The sequence below is a fragment of the Heteronotia binoei genome, chromosome 2 (assembly GCF_032191835.1).
Source record: "Heteronotia binoei isolate CCM8104 ecotype False Entrance Well chromosome 2, APGP_CSIRO_Hbin_v1, whole genome shotgun sequence".
Classification (NCBI taxonomy): Eukaryota; Metazoa; Chordata; class Lepidosauria; order Squamata; family Gekkonidae; genus Heteronotia; species Heteronotia binoei.
The window spans coordinates 11,094,467-11,116,975 of record NC_083224.1 but is presented as its reverse complement, the minus strand read 5'-3'; the positions used below and the strand labels follow the sequence as shown (position 1 = coordinate 11,116,975).

Sequence of the window (22,509 nt, the reverse complement as noted above, 5' to 3'; positions counted from 1 at the left end):
CCAGGGAAGGTCCATCTGGTTCAGCCTCCTGTCTCTCACAGTGGCCAGCCAGTTTCTCTGAAGGGCCAACAACAGGACAGAGAAGCTGAGGCCTTCACCAGAACATCAGAAGAGCCCTGCTGGATCAGACCAGTGAGTGTTCATCTAGTCCAGCCTCCTCACAGAGTTCCTCTGGAGGGCCAACTACAGGGCAGAGAGGCCGAAGCCTTCTTAAGAACATCAGAAGAGCCCTGCTGGATCAGACCAGTGAGTGTTCATCTAGTCCAGCCTCCTCACAGAGTTCCTCTGGAGGGCCAACAACAGGGCATAGAGGCCAAGGCCTTCATAAGAACATCAGAAGAGCCCTGCTGGGTCAGACCAGTGGTCCATCTAGTCTAGTGTCCCATCTCACACCGTGGCCAACCAGTTCCTCTGGACAGTCTACAACAGGGAATAGAGGCCGAGGCGTTCCCCTGATGTTGCCTCCCGGCTCTGGGATACAAAGGATTAATGCCTCTGAACAAAGAGGTTCCCCTCAGCCGCCATGGCTAGTCGCCACTGACAGACATCTTTTCCATGAATCTCTCTTGTGGCCACCCCAACACCCACCGTCAGTGAATTCCACATCTCAGTCACTCTCTGCGAAAAGCAGCCTTTCCTTTTGTCCATCCTGAACCTACTGCTTCACTGGGTGCCCTCGAATTCTAGCGTTTGGGGAGATCTGGGAAACACAGGTTCAAACTCTGCCGTGGGAGAGTTTGCTGAGGGACCTCGGGTCAGTCACAGACTCTCAGCCTAACCTGCCTCCTGGGTCGTCGCGAAGATAAAACACAGAAGAGGAAAGCGACGTGAGTTACCAGCCCCGCAGCTAAGAGTCAAAGAGAGAGGGGGCCGTAGGAGAGGGGGGGACATGGGGGTGAGAGCCGGAAGCTGGGGACCACCCGTCTCCCTCCCCCCTCCAGTGTGGTTTAAATAGCAAGGAAGTTCCGATCCACCTTCTGCCTTTCTCGGAGCTCAGCCTGCGGCGATCGACTTCCAGTTCCATAGCTCACAAGAAGGCTGATTTGTATCTCTGCTCTCCCTCCCCATTTCCCTGCTTTTTTGGGCCCTTCCCCAACCGGGAGCAGCAGGGAACGTGCGCGGCCTGTGCATTCTTGCTGGGGGAGACATGAACTGGCCACCCTCCTCTCTCCCTCCCCACCTCAAAAGGACTCAGTATGTGCAATCTAGAGGCCTCTCCTCCCACCCACCCAAGAACTGACTGTTCAGGCTCATAGCAGTTCAAAACAAGGCAGCCCATGGAGACCCCAGCTCTTCACAGCCGGACTAATGGCTGCTGGGAGCAGGGGGTGGGGCTTGTCATGAGCCCTGACGAGGAGGAGCTGGAAGGGTTAACAGACCTGGCAGAGTTGCCAGCCAGTTCCTCAGCTGAACAAGCAGCAGCTGGCCCATTAATCACTCTCCATGCACCAGTGTCAGCTGTTGACGATCAATCTCCTCCAAGCTCTCCTCCTCCCATCTCAAGAGTTCGAAGCAGGCTCCGGAAAGAACTTTCAGAGCAAAGACATGAGGCACGCCGAGTCTTCAGATCTCTCAGCCCTGAGTTCTAGCAGAGTCACTGCCACCCAGGGAGCAGGCTGATTGAGACTCCCCTATAGCTCCCACCCAGGACCCGGTAACCTTATGGAAGCAACAAGTCTATTCTCTGGCTTGCATCCACGCTCCTTCCTGATCCTGCCCTGCTTGATTTCCTTGGCACCCTGACCTTTTGGCTTTTGGACACTGACGTCTGATTCCGTTTTATGATTCTGCATTGGTGACTTGGCTCCTGCTTGACATCCTGGACTTTGACCTTGGACTGGCTTTGGACTCCTGCCTGCCTGCACCCTGAGAACGTGACAGGGCTGGCTGCCCACCGACCCCCCTGACTTTCAGAACCTGCCTGCCCAACTCTGCTCAGAGGGCTTCAGGGGAGAGTTTGCCAGTGCCGCTACCTTCTTCATGTGCCGAGGCAATCGGGGTGAGGGGTCCCCAGGGGGAGGGAGGAGTCAGGGCTTTGGGAGGGGGCCCGTAAAATCCACAAGGAGGCTGGGTCCTCTGGGCCCACGGGGTGCTACGGGCCTGTGAGTTACACTCTGGGTTCCTACTGGGGGGGGAAAGGTCAAGAAAGGTAACTAGAAACTTGAACACGACCTCTTACAAGATCCCCCCCCCATCCAAACAATGTTTTTGGTTTTACAGGTTCGCAGCTACGAAGCGACAAACGTTTCACGGGCTCTTTCCGCGCGCCAGGAAACCGCAGGCTCACCTTCAAGATTTTAACGACTACTTTTTCATTATTGGTGATGTTGATGGCTTCGAAGACTTCGCTGTATTTGCCTCGCCCCAGTTTCCGGACCAGCTGGTAATCGTCTTGATTTCTGTAAAGGCCAAGTCAAGAGAGGGCGTTACGCTGGGCAAAAAAAATACCCACCATGCGCGAGAGTTATACACCAAGAGAGCCCGAATGACTCACCAACATTTACAGATTTTGGAATGGATCCTGCCAATCTTTTCCACGGACAGCAGCATAAGAACATAAGAGAAGCCATGTTGGATCAGGCCAGTGGCCCATCCAGTCCAACATTGTCACATAAGAACATAAGAGAAGCCCTGTTGGATGAGGCCAATGGCCCATCTAGTCCAACACTCTGTGTCACACAGTGGTCAATATATGTGTGTGTGTACACACACACACACACACACATATATATAGTCCAACACTCTGTGTCACATAAGAACATAAGAGAAGCCATGTTGGATCAGGCCAATGGCCCATCCAGCCCAACACTGTCACATAAGAACATAAGAGAAGCCCTGTTGGATGAGGCCAATAGCCCATCTAGTCCAACACTCTGTGTCACATAAGAACATAAGAGAAGACCTGTTGGATCAGGCCAATGGCCCATCTAGTCCAACACTCTGTGTCACACAGTGGTCAATATATGTGTGTGTGTACACACACACACACATATATATACTGTGGCTAATAGCCACGGATGGACCTCTGCTCCATATTCTTATCCAATCTCCTCTTGAAGCTGTCTATGCTTGTATCTGCCACCACCTCCTGTGGCAGTGAATTCCACATGTTAATCACCCTTTGGGTGAGGAAGGACCTCCTACTGTCCGTTTTAACCTGACTGCTCAGCAATTTCATTGAATGCCCACAAGTTCTTGTATTGTGAGAAAGGGAGAAAAGTACTTCTTTCTCTACCTTCTCCACCCCATGCATAATCTTGTCAACCCCTATCATGTCACCCCGCAGTCGACGTTTCTCCAAGCTAAAGAGCCCCAAACGTTTTAACCTTTCTTCATAGGGAAAGTGTTCTAACCCTTTAATCATTCTAGTTGCCCTTTTCTGGACTTTCTCCAATGCTATAATATCCTTTTTGAGGTGCGGCGACCAGAACTGCACACAGTACTCCAAATGAGACCGCACCATCGATTTATACAGGGGCATTATGATACTGGCTGATTTGTTTTCAATTCCCTTCCTAATAATTCCCAGCATCGCCCTTTGGTACAAGTAGCCAAACCCCAAAATACAACTGAAGGGGAAGAGTGTCTTCTGCAGACATAAAAATGGTTCTGCTATCAGAAAGAACAGACGGGATCCTATGTTTCTGTTCAGCTAATAGCACTTTTTCTGCAGCTGATGGAATACGCTCCTAAGAACATCAGAAGAGCCCTGCTAGATCAGACCAGTGGTCCGTCTAGTCCAGCATGCTGCTTCACGCAGCGGCCAACTAGTTCAGCTGGAGAGCCAGCAACAGGGCATAGAGGCTGAGGCCTTCGTAAGAATGCCAGAAGAGCCCAACTGGATCAGACCAGTGGTCCGTCTAGTCCAGCATCCTATCTTGCGAAGTAGCCTGACAGTTCAACTCAATGGCCAACAAGAGGGCACAGAGGCCTTCATAAGAACATTAGAAGGGCCCTGATGGATCAGACCAGGGAGGGTCCATCTAGTCCAGCCTCCTGTCTCTCAGAGCAGCCAACCAGTTCCTCTGGAGGGCCAACAACAGGGCACAGAGACTGAGGCCTTCATAAGAACATTAGAAGAGCCCTGCTGGATCAGACCAGGGAGGGTCCATCCAGTCCAGCCTCCTGTTTCACACAGTGGCCAACCGGTTCCTCTGGAGAGCCAACAACAGGGCAGAGAGGTCAAGGCCTTCATAAGAACATTAGAAGAGCCCTGCTGAATCAGACCAGGGAGGGTCCATCTGGTCCAGCCTCCTGTTTCACACAGTGGCAAATTAGTTCCTCTGGAGGGCCAACAACAGGGCAGAAAGGCTGAGGCCTTCATAAGAACATCAGAAGAGGCCTGCTGGATCAGACCAGAGGTCCATCTAGTCCAGCATCCTGCTTCATGCACTGGCCACCAGTTCCTCTGGAGGGTCAACAACAGGGCACAGAGGCCGAGGCTCTAATAAGAACATCAGAAGAGGCCTGCTGGATCAGACCAGTGGTCTATCCAGTCCTGCATCCTGCTTCACGCAGTGGCCAACCAGTTCACCTGGAGAACCAGCAACAGGGCATAGAGGCCGAGGCCTTCGTAAGAATACCAGAAGAGCCCAACGGGATCAGACCAGTGAGGGTCCGTCTAGTCCAGCACTCTGTCTTGCGCAGCAGCCTACCGATTCACTCGGATGGCCAACAAGACGACATAAAGGCCTTCCCCTGACGTTGCCTCCTGGCTCAGGGGTTCAGAGGTTTAGATCCTCTGGAATGTGGTGGCCCCCTTTATTCACCATGGCTAGTAGTCACTGATAGACCACTCCTCCACGAACCGAAGTAATCTTCTTATAAAGCTGTTTATTCCTGGGACCATCGCTAAGGCCTCTGGCAGCGAATTCCATATTTTAATCACCCTTTGTGTAAAGAAGCATTTCCTTCTGCCCATCCTGACCCTACTGCCCATCAGCTTTATGGGATGCCCTCGAGTTCTAGTTTTTGGGGAGAGGAAGAAAAAGCTCTTTGTCAGCTCTCTCCACCCCACGCACCATTTTATAAGCCTCTATCATGTCCCCCCACCCCCCTCTAGCTGCCTCTTTTCTAAATGGAGAAGTCCCTGACTCTTCAGCCCTTTCCTCCTAGGCAAGGCTGGGACGTCCACTAGGCGAACTAGGCATCTGCCTAGGGCGGAGCCATGGCCAGGGCGCCCTTTGGGCCCTCCCTGCCACCCTGGCTCTCGGGCGATCAAGCACGCCTGGGCGTGGAAACGGCCCTCGCCTCCCCACTCTCGCTGCTGCCACCGCCCTCACCTCTGCTGCCCCGCTTTCGAGGCACCCTAGGGCCGGCCCTGCTCCCAGGGAAGGTGTTCCGATCCCATCCCACCCACCATCTCGATTAGGCTCTTCTGCTAGAACGAGAGCCCCTGCAGTCCAACACTCTGTGTCACATAAGAACATAAGATGTGTCACATAAGAACATAAGAGAAGCCCTGTTGGATCAGGCCAGTGGCCCCTCCAGTCCAACACTTTGTGTCACATAAGAACATAAGAGAAGCCCTGTTGGATCAGGCCAATGGCCCCTCCAGTCCAACACTCTGTGTCACATAAGAACATAAGAGAAGCCCTGTTGGATCAGGCCAGTGGCCCATCCAGTCCAACACTCTGTATCACAGAAGAACATAAGAGAAGCCATATTGGATCAGGCCAATGGCCCATCCAGTCCAACACTCTGTGTCACATAAGAACATAAGAGAAGCCCTGTTGGATCAGGCCAGTGGCCCATCCAGTCCAACACTCTGTGTCACATAAGAACATAAGAGAAGCCCTGCTGGATCAGGCCAGTGGCCCATCCAGTCCAACACTCTGTGTCACATAAGAACATAAGAGAAGCCCTGCTGGATCAGGCCAGTGGCCCCTCCAGTCCAACACTCTGTGTCACATAAGAACATAAGAGAAGCCCTGTTGGATCAGGCCAGTGGCCCCTCCAGTCCAACACTCTGTGTCACATAAGAACATAAGAGAAGCCCTGCTGGATCAGGCCAATGGCCTATCCAGTCCAACACTCTGTGTCACATAAGAACATAAGAGAAGCCCTGCTGGATCAGGCCAGTGGCCCATCCAGTCCAACACTCTGTGTCACATAAGAACATAAGAGAAGCCCTGTTGAATCAGGCTAGTGGCCCCTCCAGTCCAACACTCTGTGTCACATAAGAACATAAGAGAAGCCCCTGCTGGATCAGGCCAGTGGCCCCTCCAGTCCAACACTCTGTGTCACATAAGAACATAAGAGAAGCCCTGTTGGATCAGGCCAATGGCCCCTCCAGTCCAACCCTCTGTGTCACATAAGAACATAAGAGAAGCCCTGTTGGATCAGGACAGTGGCCCATCCATTCCAACACTCTGTCACATAAGAACATAAGAGAAGCCCTGTTGGATCAGGCCCGTGACCCCTCCAGTCCAACACTTTGTGTCACACAGTGGCCAATACCTCTCGGATCAGTCAAGTGGGGAAAGCACGTCCCTGTTAGCGGAACAGCTTCACAGGGCCCCAGCCTGACAACCTGCCAAGACTTCACTCTCTGCAAACCATGCAAATAAGAACTCATGCATAATACAATAACTCGTACGAGACGATATTTGTACCTGCATTTAATAACACTGATTGCTGCTCGTTAGCATGCATGCGTTTCGTACGGGATTGTAATAACCCTGTTTGTACATTTCTGCAAATTAAAAAGCAATTCAAAAAGGCCCTGAAGGCAAGACTGTAGCATGAATCGACTGTCAGCGTTTGGAAAGGGAGAAGGTTGGGAGAGTGCAGTCGGCTCGCTTTCGCATACACTGAGTGATGCACTTTCAGTACACTTTGTGACCTGGATTTCACCGTGTGAGATGGCTACATCTGCTCGCAAACGATGGCTGTAAACAGGAAGGGAGAGGGGCTGTGAGTAGACAGACCACAGAAGTTCTACACGAGAGGGTTTCTTTTACAGACACAGACTGTGTGGTTCTGCATATGCCTCAGGCACAACTAGAAACTCACAGTAAAAATATAAGGATTCCATACAAGTTAAGAACATGAGAAGCCCTGTTGGATCAGGCCTGTGGCCCCTCCAGTCCAACACTCTGTGTCACATAAGAACATACGAGAAGCCCTGTTGGATCAGGCCAGTGGCCCATCCAGTCCAACACTCTGTGTCACATAAGAACATACGAGAAGCCCTGTTGGATCAGGCCTGTGGCCCATCCAGTCCAACACTCTGTGTCACATAAGAACATACGAGAAGCCCTGTTGGATCAGGCCTGTGGCCCCTCCAGTCCAACACTCTGTGTCACATAAGAGAAGCCATGTTGGATCAGGCCAGTGGCCCCTCCAGTCCAACACTCTGTGTCACATAAGAACATATGAGAAGCCCTGTTGGATCAGGCCTGTGGCCCCTCCAGTCCAACACTCTGTGTCACATAAGAGAAGCCATGTTGGATCAGGCCAGTGGCCCCTCCAGTCCAACACTCTGTGTCACATAAGAACATACGAGAAGCCCTGTTGGATCAGGCCAGTGGCCCATCCAGTCCAACACTCTGTGTCACATAAGAACATACGAGAAGCCCTGTTGGATCAGGCCTGTGGCCCCTCCAGTCCAACACTCTGTGTCACATAAGAGAAGCCATGTTGGATCAGGCCAGTGGCCCCTCCAGTCCAACACTCTGTGTCACATAAGAACATACAAGAAGCCCTGTTGGATCAGGCCAGTGGCCCATCCAGTCCAACACTCTGTGTCACATAAGAACATACGAGAAGCCCTGTTGGATCAGGCCTGTGGCCCCTCCAGTCCAACACTCTGTGTCACATAAGAGAAGCCATGTTGGATCAGGCCAGTGGCCCCTCCAGTCCAACACTCTGTGTCACATAAGAACATAAGAGAAGCCCTGTTGGATCAGGCCAGTGGCCCATCCAGTCCAACACTCTGTGTCACATAAGAACATACGAGAAGCCCTGTTGATCAGGCCTGTGGCCCCTCCAGTCCAACACTCTGTGTCACATAAGAGAAGCCATGTTGGATCAGGCCAGTGGCCCCTCCAGTCCAACACTCTGTGTCACATAAGAACATAAGAGAAGCCCTGTTGGATCAGGCCAGTGCCCATCCAGTCCAACACTCTGTGTCACATAAGAACATAAGAGAAGCCCTGTTGGATCAGGCCAGTGGCCCATCCAGTCCAACACTCTGTGTCACATAAGAACATACGAGAAGCCCTGTTGGATCAGGCCTGTGGCCCATCCAGTCCAACACTCTGTGTCACATAAGAACATACGAGAAGCCCTGTTGGATCAGGCCTGTGGCACATCCAGTCCAACACTACTGTGTCACATAAGAACATACGAGAAGCCCTGTTGGATCAGGCCTGTGCCCCTCCAGTCCAACACTCTGTGTCACATAAGAGAAGCCATGTTGGATCAGGCCAGTGGCCCCTCCAGTCCAACACTCTGTGTCACATAAGAACATAAGAGAAGCCCTGTTGGATCAGGCCAGTGGCCCATCCAGTTCCAACACTCTGTGTCACATAAGAACATAAGAGAAGCCCTGTTGGATCAGGCCAATGGCCCATCCAGTCTAACACTCTGTGTCACATGAGAACATAAGAGAAGCCCTGTTGGATCAGGGTTTGGATTACTGTGATTGTGACCACTCTGATACGCTGAGATTAAGAGTATAGGGCGGGATATAAATGCAATATCTTCTTCTTCTTCTTAAGTGTGCGGACTCTTATCTGGGAGAACTGGGTTTGATTCCCACTCCTTCACTTGCAGCTGCTGGAATGGCCTTGGGTCAGCCGTAGCTCTCGCAGGGCTGCCCTTGAAAAGGCAGCTTCTGTCAGAGCTCTCTCACCCCCTACCTACCTCACAGGGTGTCTCCTGTGGGGGAGGAAGGTAAAGGAGATTGTGAGCTGCTCTGACATTCAGAGTAGAGGGCGGGGCGTCAATCCATCATCGCCATCACCTTCTTCTTCTTCCTCCTCCCTTTTGGTGCTCAGCTTATGTTTTCGGTACTGACTCTCTAGGACCTAGCCTGGATGCTAGCAAAGTCATGGCTCTTTCCGGCACATGACTCTAGGGTCATGAATCACAGAGTTGGAAGGGTCCACCAGGGTCATCTAGCCCAACCCCTTGCACAATGCAGGAATTTCACAAATATCTCCTTCCTCCACACGTCCGCTACCATGCCCAGAAGTTTGGGGGGGGGGGGGGGGAGGGAAACACTTCCATGATCCTTGGCCAAACTGGCCTGGAGACAAATTGAGTACCGGGTCTGCTTCAAGGTTTTAGTTTTAACACTTAAAGCCTTACGCGGCCTGGGACCGACATACCCGCGGGACCGTCTCCTCCCATATACACCCAGGAGGTCGTTACGTTCGGCATCCCAATATCTGTCGGCCGTCCCCGGCCCAAGAGACGCCCGCCTTGCCTCAGCTAGGACCAGGGCTTTTCCAGTCCTGGCCCCGACCTGGTGGAATCAGCTCCCTACGGAGATCCCGGGCCTGCCTGGCTTATTAGCCCTTCCGTAGGGCCTGTAAAACGGAGCTGTTCCGCCAGGCTTTTTGCTGAGGCTGCGGGCCGTCTATTCTTGACCCGGTTGGCCTCCCCGGCTGGAACTGTCACCTGGCCTATCAAATGGAATAATATCTGCATCTCTATGGGATAACAACTTAGAATCATAGAGTCATAGTTGAAAGGGATCTCTAGGGTCATCTAGCCCAACCCCTGCACAATGCAGGAAACTCACAATCACGTCCCCCCAAAAATTCACAGGCTCTTCACCTCCCCCCCCAACAAATTCAAAGGCTCTTCACCTCCCCCCAATTCACAGGCTCTTCACCTCCCCCCCCCAATTCACAGGCTCTTCACCTCCCCCCCCCAATTCACAGGTTCTTCACCTCCCCCCCCCAAATTCAAAGGCTCTTCACCTCCCCCCCCAAAATTCAAAGGCTCTTCACCTCCCCCCCCCCAATTCACAGGCTTTTCACCTCACCCCCCCAAATTCAAAGGCTCTTCACCTCCCCCCCCCAATTCACAGGCTCTTCACCTCCCCCCCCCCCCAAATTCAAAGGCTCTTCACCTCCCCCCCCCAATTCACAGGCTCTTCACCTCCCCCCCCCCCCCAAATTCACCAGGCTCTTCATTGCTGTCAGATGGCCATCCAGCATCTGTTGAAAAACCTCCAAGGAAGGAGAGCCCACCACCTCCCAAGAGGGAAGCCTGTTCCACTGAGGAACTGCTCTAACGGTCAGGAAGTTCTTCCTCATGTTGAGCCAGAAACTCTTTTGATTTGATTCTGGTCCTCCCTTCTGGGGCCACAGAAAACAATTCCACACCATCCTCTAGATGACAGCCCTTCAAGGCTTGAAGATGGTGATCCTATCACCTCTCAGCTGCCTCCTCTCCAGGCTAAACCATGCCCAGCTCCTTCAACCTTTCCTCACAGGACTTAGTTGGAAGGGACTTCCAGGTCATCTAGTCCAACCCTCTGCACCATGCAGGACACTCACAAACACCTCCCCCTAAATTCACAGGATCCTCATTGCTGTCAGAGGGCCATCTAGCCTCTGTTGAGAAACCTCCAAGGAAGGAGAGCCTGCCCCCTCCCGAGGAAGCCTATTCCACTGAGGAACGGCTCTGTCAGGAAGTTCTCATAGAATTGGAAGGGACCTCCAGGGTCATCTAGTCCAACTCCCTGCACCATGCAGGAAACTCACAAACACCTCCTCCTAAATTCACAGGATCTTCATTGCTGTCAGAGGGCCATCCAGCCTCTATTGAAAAACCTCTAAGGAAGGAGAGCCCACCACCTCCTGAGGAAGCCTGTTCCACTGAGGAACCGCTCTCACCGTCAGGAAGTCCTTCCTCACGTTGAGGCGGAAACTCTTTTGATGTAATTCCCACCAAGCCTGTAGCCACAGGGGGCTCCGTGGGGGCACTGCCCCCCAGGCTTCCACTCAGGGCCCCTCCAACTCCCAGGGGGCCCTCCAGGGTGCACCCTGCTTTTTGTTTTTATCTTTGCTATGGCTGAGCCAGCAAAGCGCCCTCGGCGGCAGCTAGGGCCGGGAGAGCTGAGCAGGGCACAGTGCAGGAGCAAAAGCAGCAGCTGAAGAGGAGGGAGGTTGAGGAGCGGGAGGTAGAGGAAGCCACATGGAACGGGCCAGGGCGGGAGGGGAACGGATGGAGCTGCTGGCCGGCTGCAAAGCGCTAGGGTGCAGGATAGGGAGGTGGAAGGAAAACCCCCTGCTTGCATGCAAGACGCACTCCCTTCCTGAGCCCAAAGTTTGAGGGTTTTCTGCCTCGGCTTGGTCAATTTCAGAGCCTCCAGCTTTTGCCGCTACCCCAGAAAGCTTCTGAGAAGCGGCAAGCCCTACAGTGGATGGGGAAGTGTGCCCCCTGACTTTTTAAAAAGCCCCCCCCCCAACCTTTAAAATCCTGGCTACGGCCCTGATTTCAACCCGTTGGTTCTGGTCCGATCTTCCGGGGCCACAGAAAATAATTCCACACCGTCCTCAATGGGACAGCCTTTCAAGGACTTGAAGATGGTGATCCTATCACCTCTCAGCTGCCTCCCCTCCATGCTAAAACATGCCCAACTCTTTCATAGAATCATAGAATCCTAGAGTTGGAAGGGACCTCCAGGGTCATCTAGTCCAACCCCCTGCACAATGCAGGAAACTCACTAACACCTCCCCCTAAATTCACAGGACCTTCATTGCTGTCAGATGGCCATTTAGCCTCTGTTTAAAAGCCTCCAAGGAAGGAGAGCCCACCACCTCCCAAGGAGGAAGCCTGTTCCACTGAGGAACCGCTCTAACGGTCAGGAAGTTCTTCCTAATAGAATCCTAGAGTTGGAAGGGACCTCTAGGGTCATCTAGTCCAACCCCCTGCACAAGGCAGGAAACTCACTAACACCTCCCCCTAAATTCACAGGATCCTCATTGCTGTCAGATAGCCCTCTGTTTAAAACCCTCCAAGGAAGGAGAGCCCACCACCTCCCGAGGAGGCCTGTTCCACTGAGGAACCGCTCTAACGGTCAGGAGGTTCTTCCTAATGTTGTGCTGGAAACTCTTTTGATTTAATTTCAACCCACTGGTTCTGGTCCTACTTTCTGGGGCCACAGAAAACAATTCCACACCATCCTCTATATGACAGCCCTTCAAGGACTTGAAGATGGTGATCCTATCACCTCTCAGCCACCTCCTCTCCAGGCTAAACATGCCCAGCTCCTTCAACCTTTCCTCATAGGACTTGGTCTCCAGATCCCTCATCATGTTTGTCGCCCTCCTCTGGACCCGTTCCAGCTTGTCTATAACCTTCTTAAAATGTGGTGCCCAAAACTGAACACAAGACTCCAGGTGAGGTCTTACCATTGGTTCTGGTCCTAACATCTAGGGCCACAGAAAACGATTCCACACCCTCCTCTATAGGACAGCCCTTCAAGGACTTGAAGATGGTGACCCTATCACCTCTCAGCCGCCTCCTCTCCAGGCTAAATTCAGTAAGTGGCAGCTTCATGCGTAACACTGTTCAACAGGACTCTGAAATCTTACAAGCCGCCAGTGGGAGGCGACACAACTCACTCAAAATCCAAAGAAGCTCCTACTTGGCCGTTAAACGAACACGGGCACTCACCCCCATTCCACCACGTGCGATTCATAATCCCAGTATTCGCGGGGTCTGTGTGTATTTACGTCTGTGTAAACTCTGGCCCTGCTTGGCACCGGTCCAGACATGTCAGGGCGAGGCAGGTTACACGGATCCAACTTCGGCGTCGCTTTCAACGTCAACGCAAAACGTGGGCCGTGGGTGGGCGGGCCTCGGAGAGTGCTCGGAATTTTCCAGCTGTAAAAAAACAAACACAGGAAATGTTAAAACGTTGGGAGCTTGGTTGCAGACTGTTGTATTGTTCTGGGATTGTATATTGCTTTATTTTTTAGATTGCATATTGCAGGGGTGGCCAGTGGTAGCTCTTCAGATATTTTTTTTGCCTACAACTCCCATCAGCCCCAGCCGTTGGCCATGCTGGCTGGGGCTGATAGGAGTTGTAGGCAAAAAAAAATCTGGAGAGCTACCGTTGGCCACCCCTGGTATATTGTATATTGAGAGCCAGTTTGGGACAGTGGTTAGGTGTGCGGACTCTTATCTGGGAGAACCGGGTTTGATTCCCCTACTCCTCCACTTGCACCTGCTGGAATGGCCTTAGGTTGGCTAGAGCTCTGGCAGAGGTTGTCCTTGAAAGGGCAGCTGCTGTGAGAGCTCTCTCAGCCCCACCCACCTCACAGGGCAACTGTTGTGGGGGGAGAAGATATAGGACAGGGGTCCCCAACCCCCGGTCCGTGGACCAGTACCGGTCTGTGGCCTGGTAGCAAGCGGGCTGTGAGTTGTATAATGATTTAATTATATATTACGATGTAGTAATAATAATGATGAGAAGACATTGGATTTATATCCTGCCCTCCACTCCGAATCTCAGAGCAACTCACAATCTCCTTTATCTTCTTCCCCCACAGCAGATACCCTGTGAGGTGGGTGGGGCTGAGAGAGCTCTCCCAGAAGCTGCCCTTTCAAGGACAACTCTGTGAGAGCTATGGCTGACTCAAGGCCATTCCAGCAGCTGCAAGTGGAGGAGTGGGGAATCAAACCCAGTTCTCCCAGATAAGAGTCCGCACACTTCACCACCATTCCAAAATTAAAGTGCACAATTGTATCATCCCGAAACCATCACCCCCCTCCCTCGCCCACGGAAAAATTGGCTTCCTCAAAACCAGTCCCTGGTGTCAAAAAGGTTGGGGTCCACTGATATAGGAGATTGTAAGCCGCTCTGTGTTGCTGATTCAGAGAGAAGGGCGGGGTATAAATCTGCAGTTCTTCTTCTTCCATATGTATCTGATTCTAACCTTGTGTTATTAATTGTTGTTACCCGCTCAGAGCCCTTTCGGGAAAGGGCGGGCTATAAATCGAAACCAACAAATAAATAAAAGACACATCTTAAGCCAACTGAAAAGTCAGTCCTCTATACCAAAGAAGACAATGAAGGAAAAAGAAAAAAAGATGGAAGCAACATGGGTTTTAATGTGGCAACTATCTGGATGGAAGACTTCCTTGAAATACAGATCCAGCGGCAGGATCTGGCCACATCTCTGGATATCCCCTGAAGAGCCCCGTGGCGCAGAGTGGTAAAGCTGCAGTACTGCAATCGGCGCCCTCTGCTCACGACCTGAGTTCAATCCCAGCAGAAGCTGGTTTCAGGTAGCCGGCTCCAGGTTGACTCGGCCTTCCATCCTTCCGAGGTCGGTAAAATGAGGACCCAGCTTGCTGGGGGGAAAGCGTAGATGACTGGGGAAGGCAATGCCAAGCCACCCCGTAAAAAGTCTGCCGTGAAAATGTGAAAGCAACGTCACCCAAGAGTCGGAAACGACTGGTGCTTGCACAGGGGGCCTTTCCTTTCCTGGATATTCTCCTTGCCCCCAGATCAGAGATGTGAAGGCCCGGGAAAAAAAAAAACGGAAAAATGCCGTGAAAAAACTTTCCCCCCTGTTTTTTTCCTGAAGCCTTTTTTGTTTTTCCCCCAAAAAAAACTGAAGAAAAAAAGAAGAAAAGAAATTGATTATGCAACGTTTTATTTTAACACGATGAATAAAATAGTTTAAGATAAGGTGTTCAAGTATTTTCCAAATCATTTCTAAAAAAATGTGTATGGTATCAGATGATTCTAATTTCTGTGCACTGAGGACAAGCAAGTCCTAGGTCAAGCCCATTCGTTGAAACTCAGTCCTACACTCCCTTCTATACACTTCCCCCCTCTTCCGCTCTTTTTAGCAGAATGAGATTTTTATTTTTACTTTATACCGTGGAGAGGAAGGATGAATAATTGTCACTTCTAGATTTTTTACAAATTGTTTTGTGCAGGTTTTTTTGTTGTTGTTGTTTCTTCCACATAAACTAGTAAACAGTTCAGGAGAACGTTGCTCCATTTGTTACAATTACCAATAAATATCATTTTAAAAAGTAAATTCTGTTCGGAATAACTGTTTGGAATAACACTGTATTTTTCATATGCTAGTTGTGATAATTCACGTCAAGTAAAATTGTCCATAGTCATATTTTATGTTCCTAAAGTAACAGAATGACTTTCGATCTGGAAAAGAAAAAAGAAGTCCTAATGTAGCATATTTGTTTTCCATTTTTCCCAAAAACTCCAGTTTTTCTCCCACGGGGAAAAAAAACAACGGATAAAACCTGGGATTTTTTTCGAACTTCAAAATTTCAGGAAATTTTACATCTCTACCCCCAGTAGAGGTCAGAGGTCACTGTAACTTTCGGGTGCTCAGGTGCAAACACAAAAATACAAAGCAAACAAACAATTACTGCTTTGAACCTGAAATTTGCGACTACACTACCAGCAACTGCATTCCTTCCTTCCTAATAGTTGGATGAAACAGTCTAAAATAGGGTCCCCAACCCCCGGGCCGTGGACCGGAACTGGTCCATGGCCTGTTAGCAATCGGGCCATGTAATGTACAATGTAATAATAATAAGACGACGGTGACGACATTGGATTTACATCCTGCCCCCCACTTCGAATTTCAGAGTCTCAGAGCGGGCTCACAATCTCCTTTCCCTCCTCTCCCACAACAGACACCAGCTCACAATCTCCTTTCCCTTCCTCTCCCACAACAGTCACCCTGTGAGGTGGGTGGGGCTGAGAGAGCTCTCCAGCAGCTGCCCTTTCAAGGACAACTCCTGCAAGACCTACGGCTGACCCAAGACCATTCCAGCAGCTACAAGCGGAGGAGCGAGGAATCAAAACCTGGTTCTCCCAGATAAGGACCACACACTTAAACACCACGCCAAACTAACAGAAATAAGGTGCGCAATTGTATTATCCCGAAACCATCTCCCCCACTGCCCCCACCGGTCTGTGGAAAAATTGTCTTCCACAAAACCGGTCCCTGGTGCCAAAAAGGTTGAGGACCGCTGCGCTAGATAATCATGGACCAAAAAAATGACAGAAACCAAACAACTTTTTAAAAATCCTTGAGGATTTCTCATTTATGATGGTATTGGATTTATATCCCACCCAATACGCTGAATCTCAGAGCGGTCACAATCTCCTTTACCTTCTACCCCCACAACAGACACTCCTGTGAGGTGGGTGGGGCTGAAAGAGGTCTCCCAGGAGCTGCCCTTTCAAGGACAGCTCGCGAGAGCTATGGCTGACCCAAGGCCATTCCAGCAGCTGCAAGTGGAGGAGTGGGGAATCACACCCGGTTCTCCCAGATAAGAGTCTGTGCACTTCACCACAGCACCAAAGTCCATTTTTAACCATCCGAGTTCAAGGAGCAGCTTTCTTACTTGGAACCTGAATAAGCAGCTGCAGCGGCCAAGGTGTGCCATCTCCCCCCACCCCACCCCCCGCCTTCCGGGAGACCATCTCCAGAACGGATGTGAACAGTCTTGACTCATCTCTATAGGGTGCTTCTCGCTCACCCTAATTTTCACACTTTGTGATCTGCGGCGGCAAATAATTCAGGAAGATAATTCAGGAAGACCTGCGGAGAGCCCAGCATGCGCCGTTTTGGTAATTAAATGCCAGATCAACTAACTTCACAAGAAAGAAGCAGTGCAGAAGAAGTGACGCAAAGAGGAGCCAGACTGAAGCCGGGTTCCGCACATTCCACCAGTTGCACGAAACCATCTTCGTCGCCCTCCTCTGGACCTGTTCCAGCTTCTCTAGATCCTTCTTAAGAACATAGAATGTAAGAGAAGCCATGTTGGATCAGGCCAATGGCCCATCCAGTCCAACACTCTGTGTCACATAAGAACATAAGAGAAGCCATGTTGGATCAGGCCAATGGCCCCTCCAGTCCAACACTCTGTGTCACATAAGAACATAAGAGAAGCTCTGTTGGATCAGGCCAGTGGCCCCTCCAGTCCAACACTCTGTGTCACATAAGAACAAAAGAGAAGCCCTGTTGGATCAGGCCAGTGGCCCCTCCAGTCCAACACTCTGTCACATAAGAGAAGCCCTGTTGGATCAGTCCAGTGGCCCCTCCAGTACAACATTCTGTGTCATATAAGAACATAAGAGAAGCTATGTTGGATCAGGCCAGTGGCCCCTCCAGTCCAACACTCTGTGTCATATAAGAACATAAGAGAAGCCATGTTGAATCAGGCCAGTGGCCCATCCAGTCCAACACTCTGTGTCATATAAGAACATAAGAGAAGCCATCTTGGATCAGGCCAACGGCCCATCCAGTCCAACACTCTGTGTCACACAGTGGCCAATATATGTGTGTGTGTATATACACACACACGCACATATACATACATATACACACATATATATACACACACATATATACATATATATACACACAAACGTATATATACAGACATATACATACATATACATACACATATACACACACATATATACACATACATACACACACACACACACATATATATATATACACTGTGGCTAATAGCCACTGATGGACCTCTGCTCCATATTTTTATCTAACCCCCATCTTGAAGCTGTCTATGCTTGTAGCTGCCACCACCTCCTGTGGCAGTGAATTCCACATGTTAATCAGCCTTGGGTGAAGGACTTCCTTTCATCCATTCTAACCCGACTGCTCAGCAATTTCATTGCATGCCCACAAGTTCTTGTATTGTGAGAAAGGGAGAAAAGGACTTCTTCCTCTACTTTCTCCATCCCATGCGTAATCTTGTAAACCTCTTAAAATGTGGTGCCCAAAGCTGAACACAATACTCCCGACGTGGTCTTACCAGAGCAGAGCAAAGCGATACCATCGCATCACGTGTCCTGGACACCAGACTTCTGTCGATACAGCCCAAAATTGCATTTATTATTTATTATTCATTTATGTCAGATCCGGCCCTCATGACTAGTAAGTTTGACACCCCTGAACTAGGGGAGCCACAATTGGCTGCATCTTCATGGCACTTTCTACCACCACACACAAACAGGATTGACTCTGCGGGCTTACAAGACGAAAAACTTAAAAAGACCCCACCAAGGAACACAAACAAAGCTGCCTCTTACTGAATCAAGCCGTTGGTCCATCAAGTTCAGTGTTGCCTGCTCAGACTGGCAGCAGCTCTCCAGGGTCTCGGGCTGAGGTCTTTCACATCACCTAAGACAGGCGTGTCAAACATGTGGCCTGGGGGCCAAATCAGGCCCCTGGAGGACTCCTATCAGGTCCCCGAGGAACTGGCTGTCATCTGCTTCCTTCTCCCTCTCTCTGGCTTCCTTCTGCATCACAGCTTGCTTTGCCAGGCTTGCTCAATCGCATAGAAGCCGTAGAGCAAAGCCTCTATCTTCTCCATTGGCTTAGGGAGGAGGGGAGGGAGGAGGGATAGCTTCCTTCAAAGTAAGCTCTGGTTTCTTCCTTCCTTCCCTAGGGTGCCAGGAGGGGGAGGAGCCTCAGCCAATAGAAGGAGGAGAGGCTTGGCTCAGCAGCTCTGCTGTGCAATTGAGAGAGCCTGGATTGCACGGGAGAGATACAAAGAAAGCAACTTTAAGACCAACGTGCTAATGTGATAGCTGTGTTTTAAGGGGTTTTTAAAAATGTCTTTGTGTCTTGTATAAAGTTTATATCTCTGCTACCTGGCATTGCATTACGTAACACACATGGCCCAGCAAGAACACTAGAAGCCCTCCCACTGTGACCCCCGAGCACCAAGAATACAGAGCATCACTGCCCCAGACAGAGAGTTGAATAAGAAGCCATGCTGGATCAGGCCAATGGCCCACCCAGTCCAACACTCTGTGTCACACAGTGGCCAAAAACCCCAGGTGCCATCAGAAGGTCCACCAGTGGGGCCAGGGCACCAGAAGCCCTCCCACTGTTGCCTCACCAAGCACTAAGAATACAGAGCATCCCTGCCCCAGACATAAGAACATAGGAGAAGCCATGTTGGTTCAGGCCAATGGCGCATCCAATCCAACACTCTGTGTCACACAGTGGCCAAAAACCCCAGGTGCCATCAGGAGGTCCACCAGTGGGGCCAGGACACCAGAAGCCCTCCCACTGTTGCCTCACCAAGCACTAAGAATACAGAGCATCCCTGCCCCAGACATAAGAACATAGGAGAAGCCATGTTGGTTCAGGCCAAAGGCGCATCCAATCCAACACTCTGTGTCACACAGTGGTCAAAAAGCCCAGGTGCCATCAGGAGGTCCACCAGTGGGGCCAGGACACCAGAAGCCCTCCCACTGTTGCCCCTCCCAAGCACCAAGAATACAGAGCATCACTGCCCCAGACAGAGAGTTCCAAAGTAACCTAAAACCACATATAAACAAAGATGACCTTACATATTACAATTCAGCCTCACCACTTAGAACTGACTTCACTTCACTGTCCATCGACTAAGGCAGGGGTGTCGAACTCATTTGTTATGAGGGCCAGATCTGACATTAATGAGACCTTGTTGGGCCGGGCCATCTCAGGCGGGGCCGTGCGTATACCTATTTAAGATTAGGTAGCAAAGATAAAAACTTTATAAAGGACACAGGCAAACACAATTAAAGATTTTTTTTTTTAAAAAAATAATGTATTAAATAAAACTTGCATTAAAACATTAGCACTCGTTGGTCTTAAAGGTGCTTTCTTTGTATCTCTACCATGGGATCCAGGGAACTGGGCAAAGGAAGCTGTGGCTCTTTCCTTCCTTCCCCAGGGGACCAGGAGAGGGAGGAACCTCAGCCAATGGAGAAAGAGACTTTGCTCTGTAGCTCTTCTGTGCGATTGAGCAAGCCTGGCAAAGCAAGCTCTCCCTCCCCCCTTCCTCCCCAAGGGAGAAGCCTCAGCCAATGAAGAAAGAGACTTTGCACTGTAGCTCTTCTGTGCGATTGAGCAAGCCTGGCAAAGCAAGCTCTCCCTCCCCACTTCCTCCCCAAGGGAGAAGCCTCAGCCAATGGAGAAAGAGACTTTGCTCTGTAGCTCTTCTGTGCGATTGAGCAAGCCTGGCAAAGCAAGCTGTGATGCAGAAGGAAGCAAGAGAGAGAGAGAAGAAAGCAGACGACAGCCAGTTGCTCGGGGGCCTCATAGGAGCTCTCCGGGGGCCTCATTCAGCCCTTGGGCTGCATACTTAACACCCCTGGACTAAGGTTTCAGTTGTTTCAACCGGGCCCTATGGCACTAATAAGCAAGCCCCTACGTACACACATGAAGACCATCAGCGCCCTGACTTGGACAACCCGGACAATCTCGGAAGCTAAGCAGGGTCTGCCTTGGGTAGTATTTGGAAGGGTGACTTCCAAGGAACAGCAGGGCTGTGACTCAGAGGCAGACAACGGCAAACCCACCCCTGAATTGCCTCTTGCCTCAAAAACAAGCCTAGTTTGGCTCCTTGGGAGGACAGCTATGGCAAACCTAGGCTGTATAATTAAAAAGTAGTGCTTGGTGGGGCAACAGTGGGAGGGCTTCTGGTGTCCTGGCCCCACTGGTGGACCTCCTGATGGCACCTGGGATTTTTTGGCCACTGTGTGACACAGAGTGTTGGGCTGGGTGGGCCATTGGCCTGATCCAGCATGGCTTCTTATGGAACTCTCTTTCTGGGGCAGTGATGCTCTGTATTCTTGGTGCTTGGGGGGCACAGTGGGAGGGCTTCTAGTGTTCTTGCTGGGCCATGTGTGTTATGCCAACAAAAGTCCGTATAGGCAAAGCGATGGTCTTCCCAGAAGTAATGTATGGCTGTGAGAGCTGGACCGTAAGGAAGGCCGAGCGTAGAAGAATAGGTGCTTTTGAGCTGTGGTGCTGGAGAAGACTCTTGAGAGTCCCTTGGACCGCAAGAAGATCAACTCAGTCAGTCCGAAGGGAAATCAACCCAGACTGGAAGGTCAGATGCTGAAACTGAAGCTCAAATACTTTGGCCACCCAATGAGAAGAAAGCACTCACTGGAGAAGACCCTGATGCTGGGAAAGACATCACCCTGCCAACAAAAGTCCGTATAGTCAAAGCAATGGTATTCCCACTAGTAACGTATGGCTGTGAGAGTTGGGCCATAAGGAAGGACGAGCGCAGAAGAATAGATGCTTTTGAGCTGTGGTGCTGGAGAAGAACCTTGAGAGTCCCTTGGACTGCAAGAAGATCCTATCAGTCAGTCCTAAGGGAAATCAACCCAGACTGTTCCCTGGAAGGTCAGATGCTGAAGCTGAAGCTCCAATACTTTGGCCACCCAATGAGAGGAAAGCACTCCCTGGAGAAGACCGTGATGCTGAGAAAGACAGAAGGCAAAAGAAGAAGGGGACGGCAAAAGATGAGATGACTGGACAGCATTACTGATGTAACAAACAAGAATTTGAGCGGACTTCGGAGGAAGACAGGAGGGCCTGATGTAACTTGGTCCAAGCGGTCGCAAAGAGTCGGACTCGACTGTGCGATTGAACAACAAGAACAAGAGCTGCAGCCTGACAATCCAAGAGGTCAGGTACCTTGGTGACCACAATCCACACAGAGAGCTATTTCTGCATGGGCTTGTGGCTTGGAGGAAACATAGGCAGGTGTCCCCTGAGAAACAAAATCACTCCTCTTTAGGGGCCACTGCCAAAAAAATTGGAAATATTATCCATGGATGCAAGTGAATGGGAGACAGGGAACCTAAGAACATAAGAGAAGCCATGTTAGATCAGGCCAATGGCCTATACAGTCTAACACTCTGTGTCACACAGTGGCCAAAGAAACCAGCTGCCATCAGGAGCTTCATCAGTGGAGCCAGGACAATAGAAGTCCTCACACTGTTGCTCCCCCAAGCACCAAGAATACAGAGCATCACTGCCCCAGACATAAGAACATAAGAGAAGCCATGTTGGATCAGGCCAATAGCCCCTCCAGTCCAACACTCTGTATCACATAAGAACATAAGAGAAGCCATGTTGGATCAGGCCAATGGCCCATCCAGTCCAACACTCTGTGTCACATAAGAACATAAGAGAAGCCCTGTTGGATCAGGCCAATGGCCCATCCAGTCCAACACTGAGTCACATAAGAACATAAGAGAAGCCATGTTGGATAAGGCCAATGGCCCATCCAGTCCAACACTGAGTCACATAAGAACATAAGAGAAGCCATGTTGGATCAGGCCAGTGGCCCATCCAGTCCAACACTCTGTGTCACACAGTAGCCAAAACCCAGGTGCCATCAGGAAGTCCATCAGAGGGACCAGGATACTAGAAGTCCTCTCACTGTGGCCCCTCCCAAGCACCAAGAATACAAAGCATCACTGCCCCAGACAGAAAGTTTCAACAATACATTGTGGCTAATAGCCACTGATGGACCTCTTCTCCAGATGTTGATCCAATCCCCTCTTGAAGCTGTCTATGCTGGCAACCGCCACCACCTTCTGTGGCAGTGAATTCCATGTGTGAATCACCCTTTGGGTTAAGGACTTCTTTTTATCCGTTCTAACCCGACCGCTCAGCAATTTCACTGAATGTCCACAAGTCCTCGTACTGTGAGAAAGGGAGAAAA

General features: G+C 50.7%; 1 protein-coding gene across 1 annotated transcript in view; it reads right to left on the bottom strand.

Moving 5' to 3' along the window:
- The window catches only part of CSNK2A1 (casein kinase 2 alpha 1), a 60,651-nt gene that overhangs the window by 26,904 nt on the left and 11,238 nt on the right, over nt 1-22,509 (bottom strand). The window contains exons 2-3 of the mRNA XM_060230578.1: nt 12,640-12,849; nt 2,288-2,399 (exon numbers count right to left, since the gene is read on the bottom strand). Of these exons, the coding sequence (XP_060086561.1) occupies nt 2,288-2,399; nt 12,640-12,740 (213 nt within the window). The 5' untranslated portion in view covers nt 12,741-12,849. The remainder of the gene's footprint in view (nt 1-2,287; nt 2,400-12,639; nt 12,850-22,509) is intronic.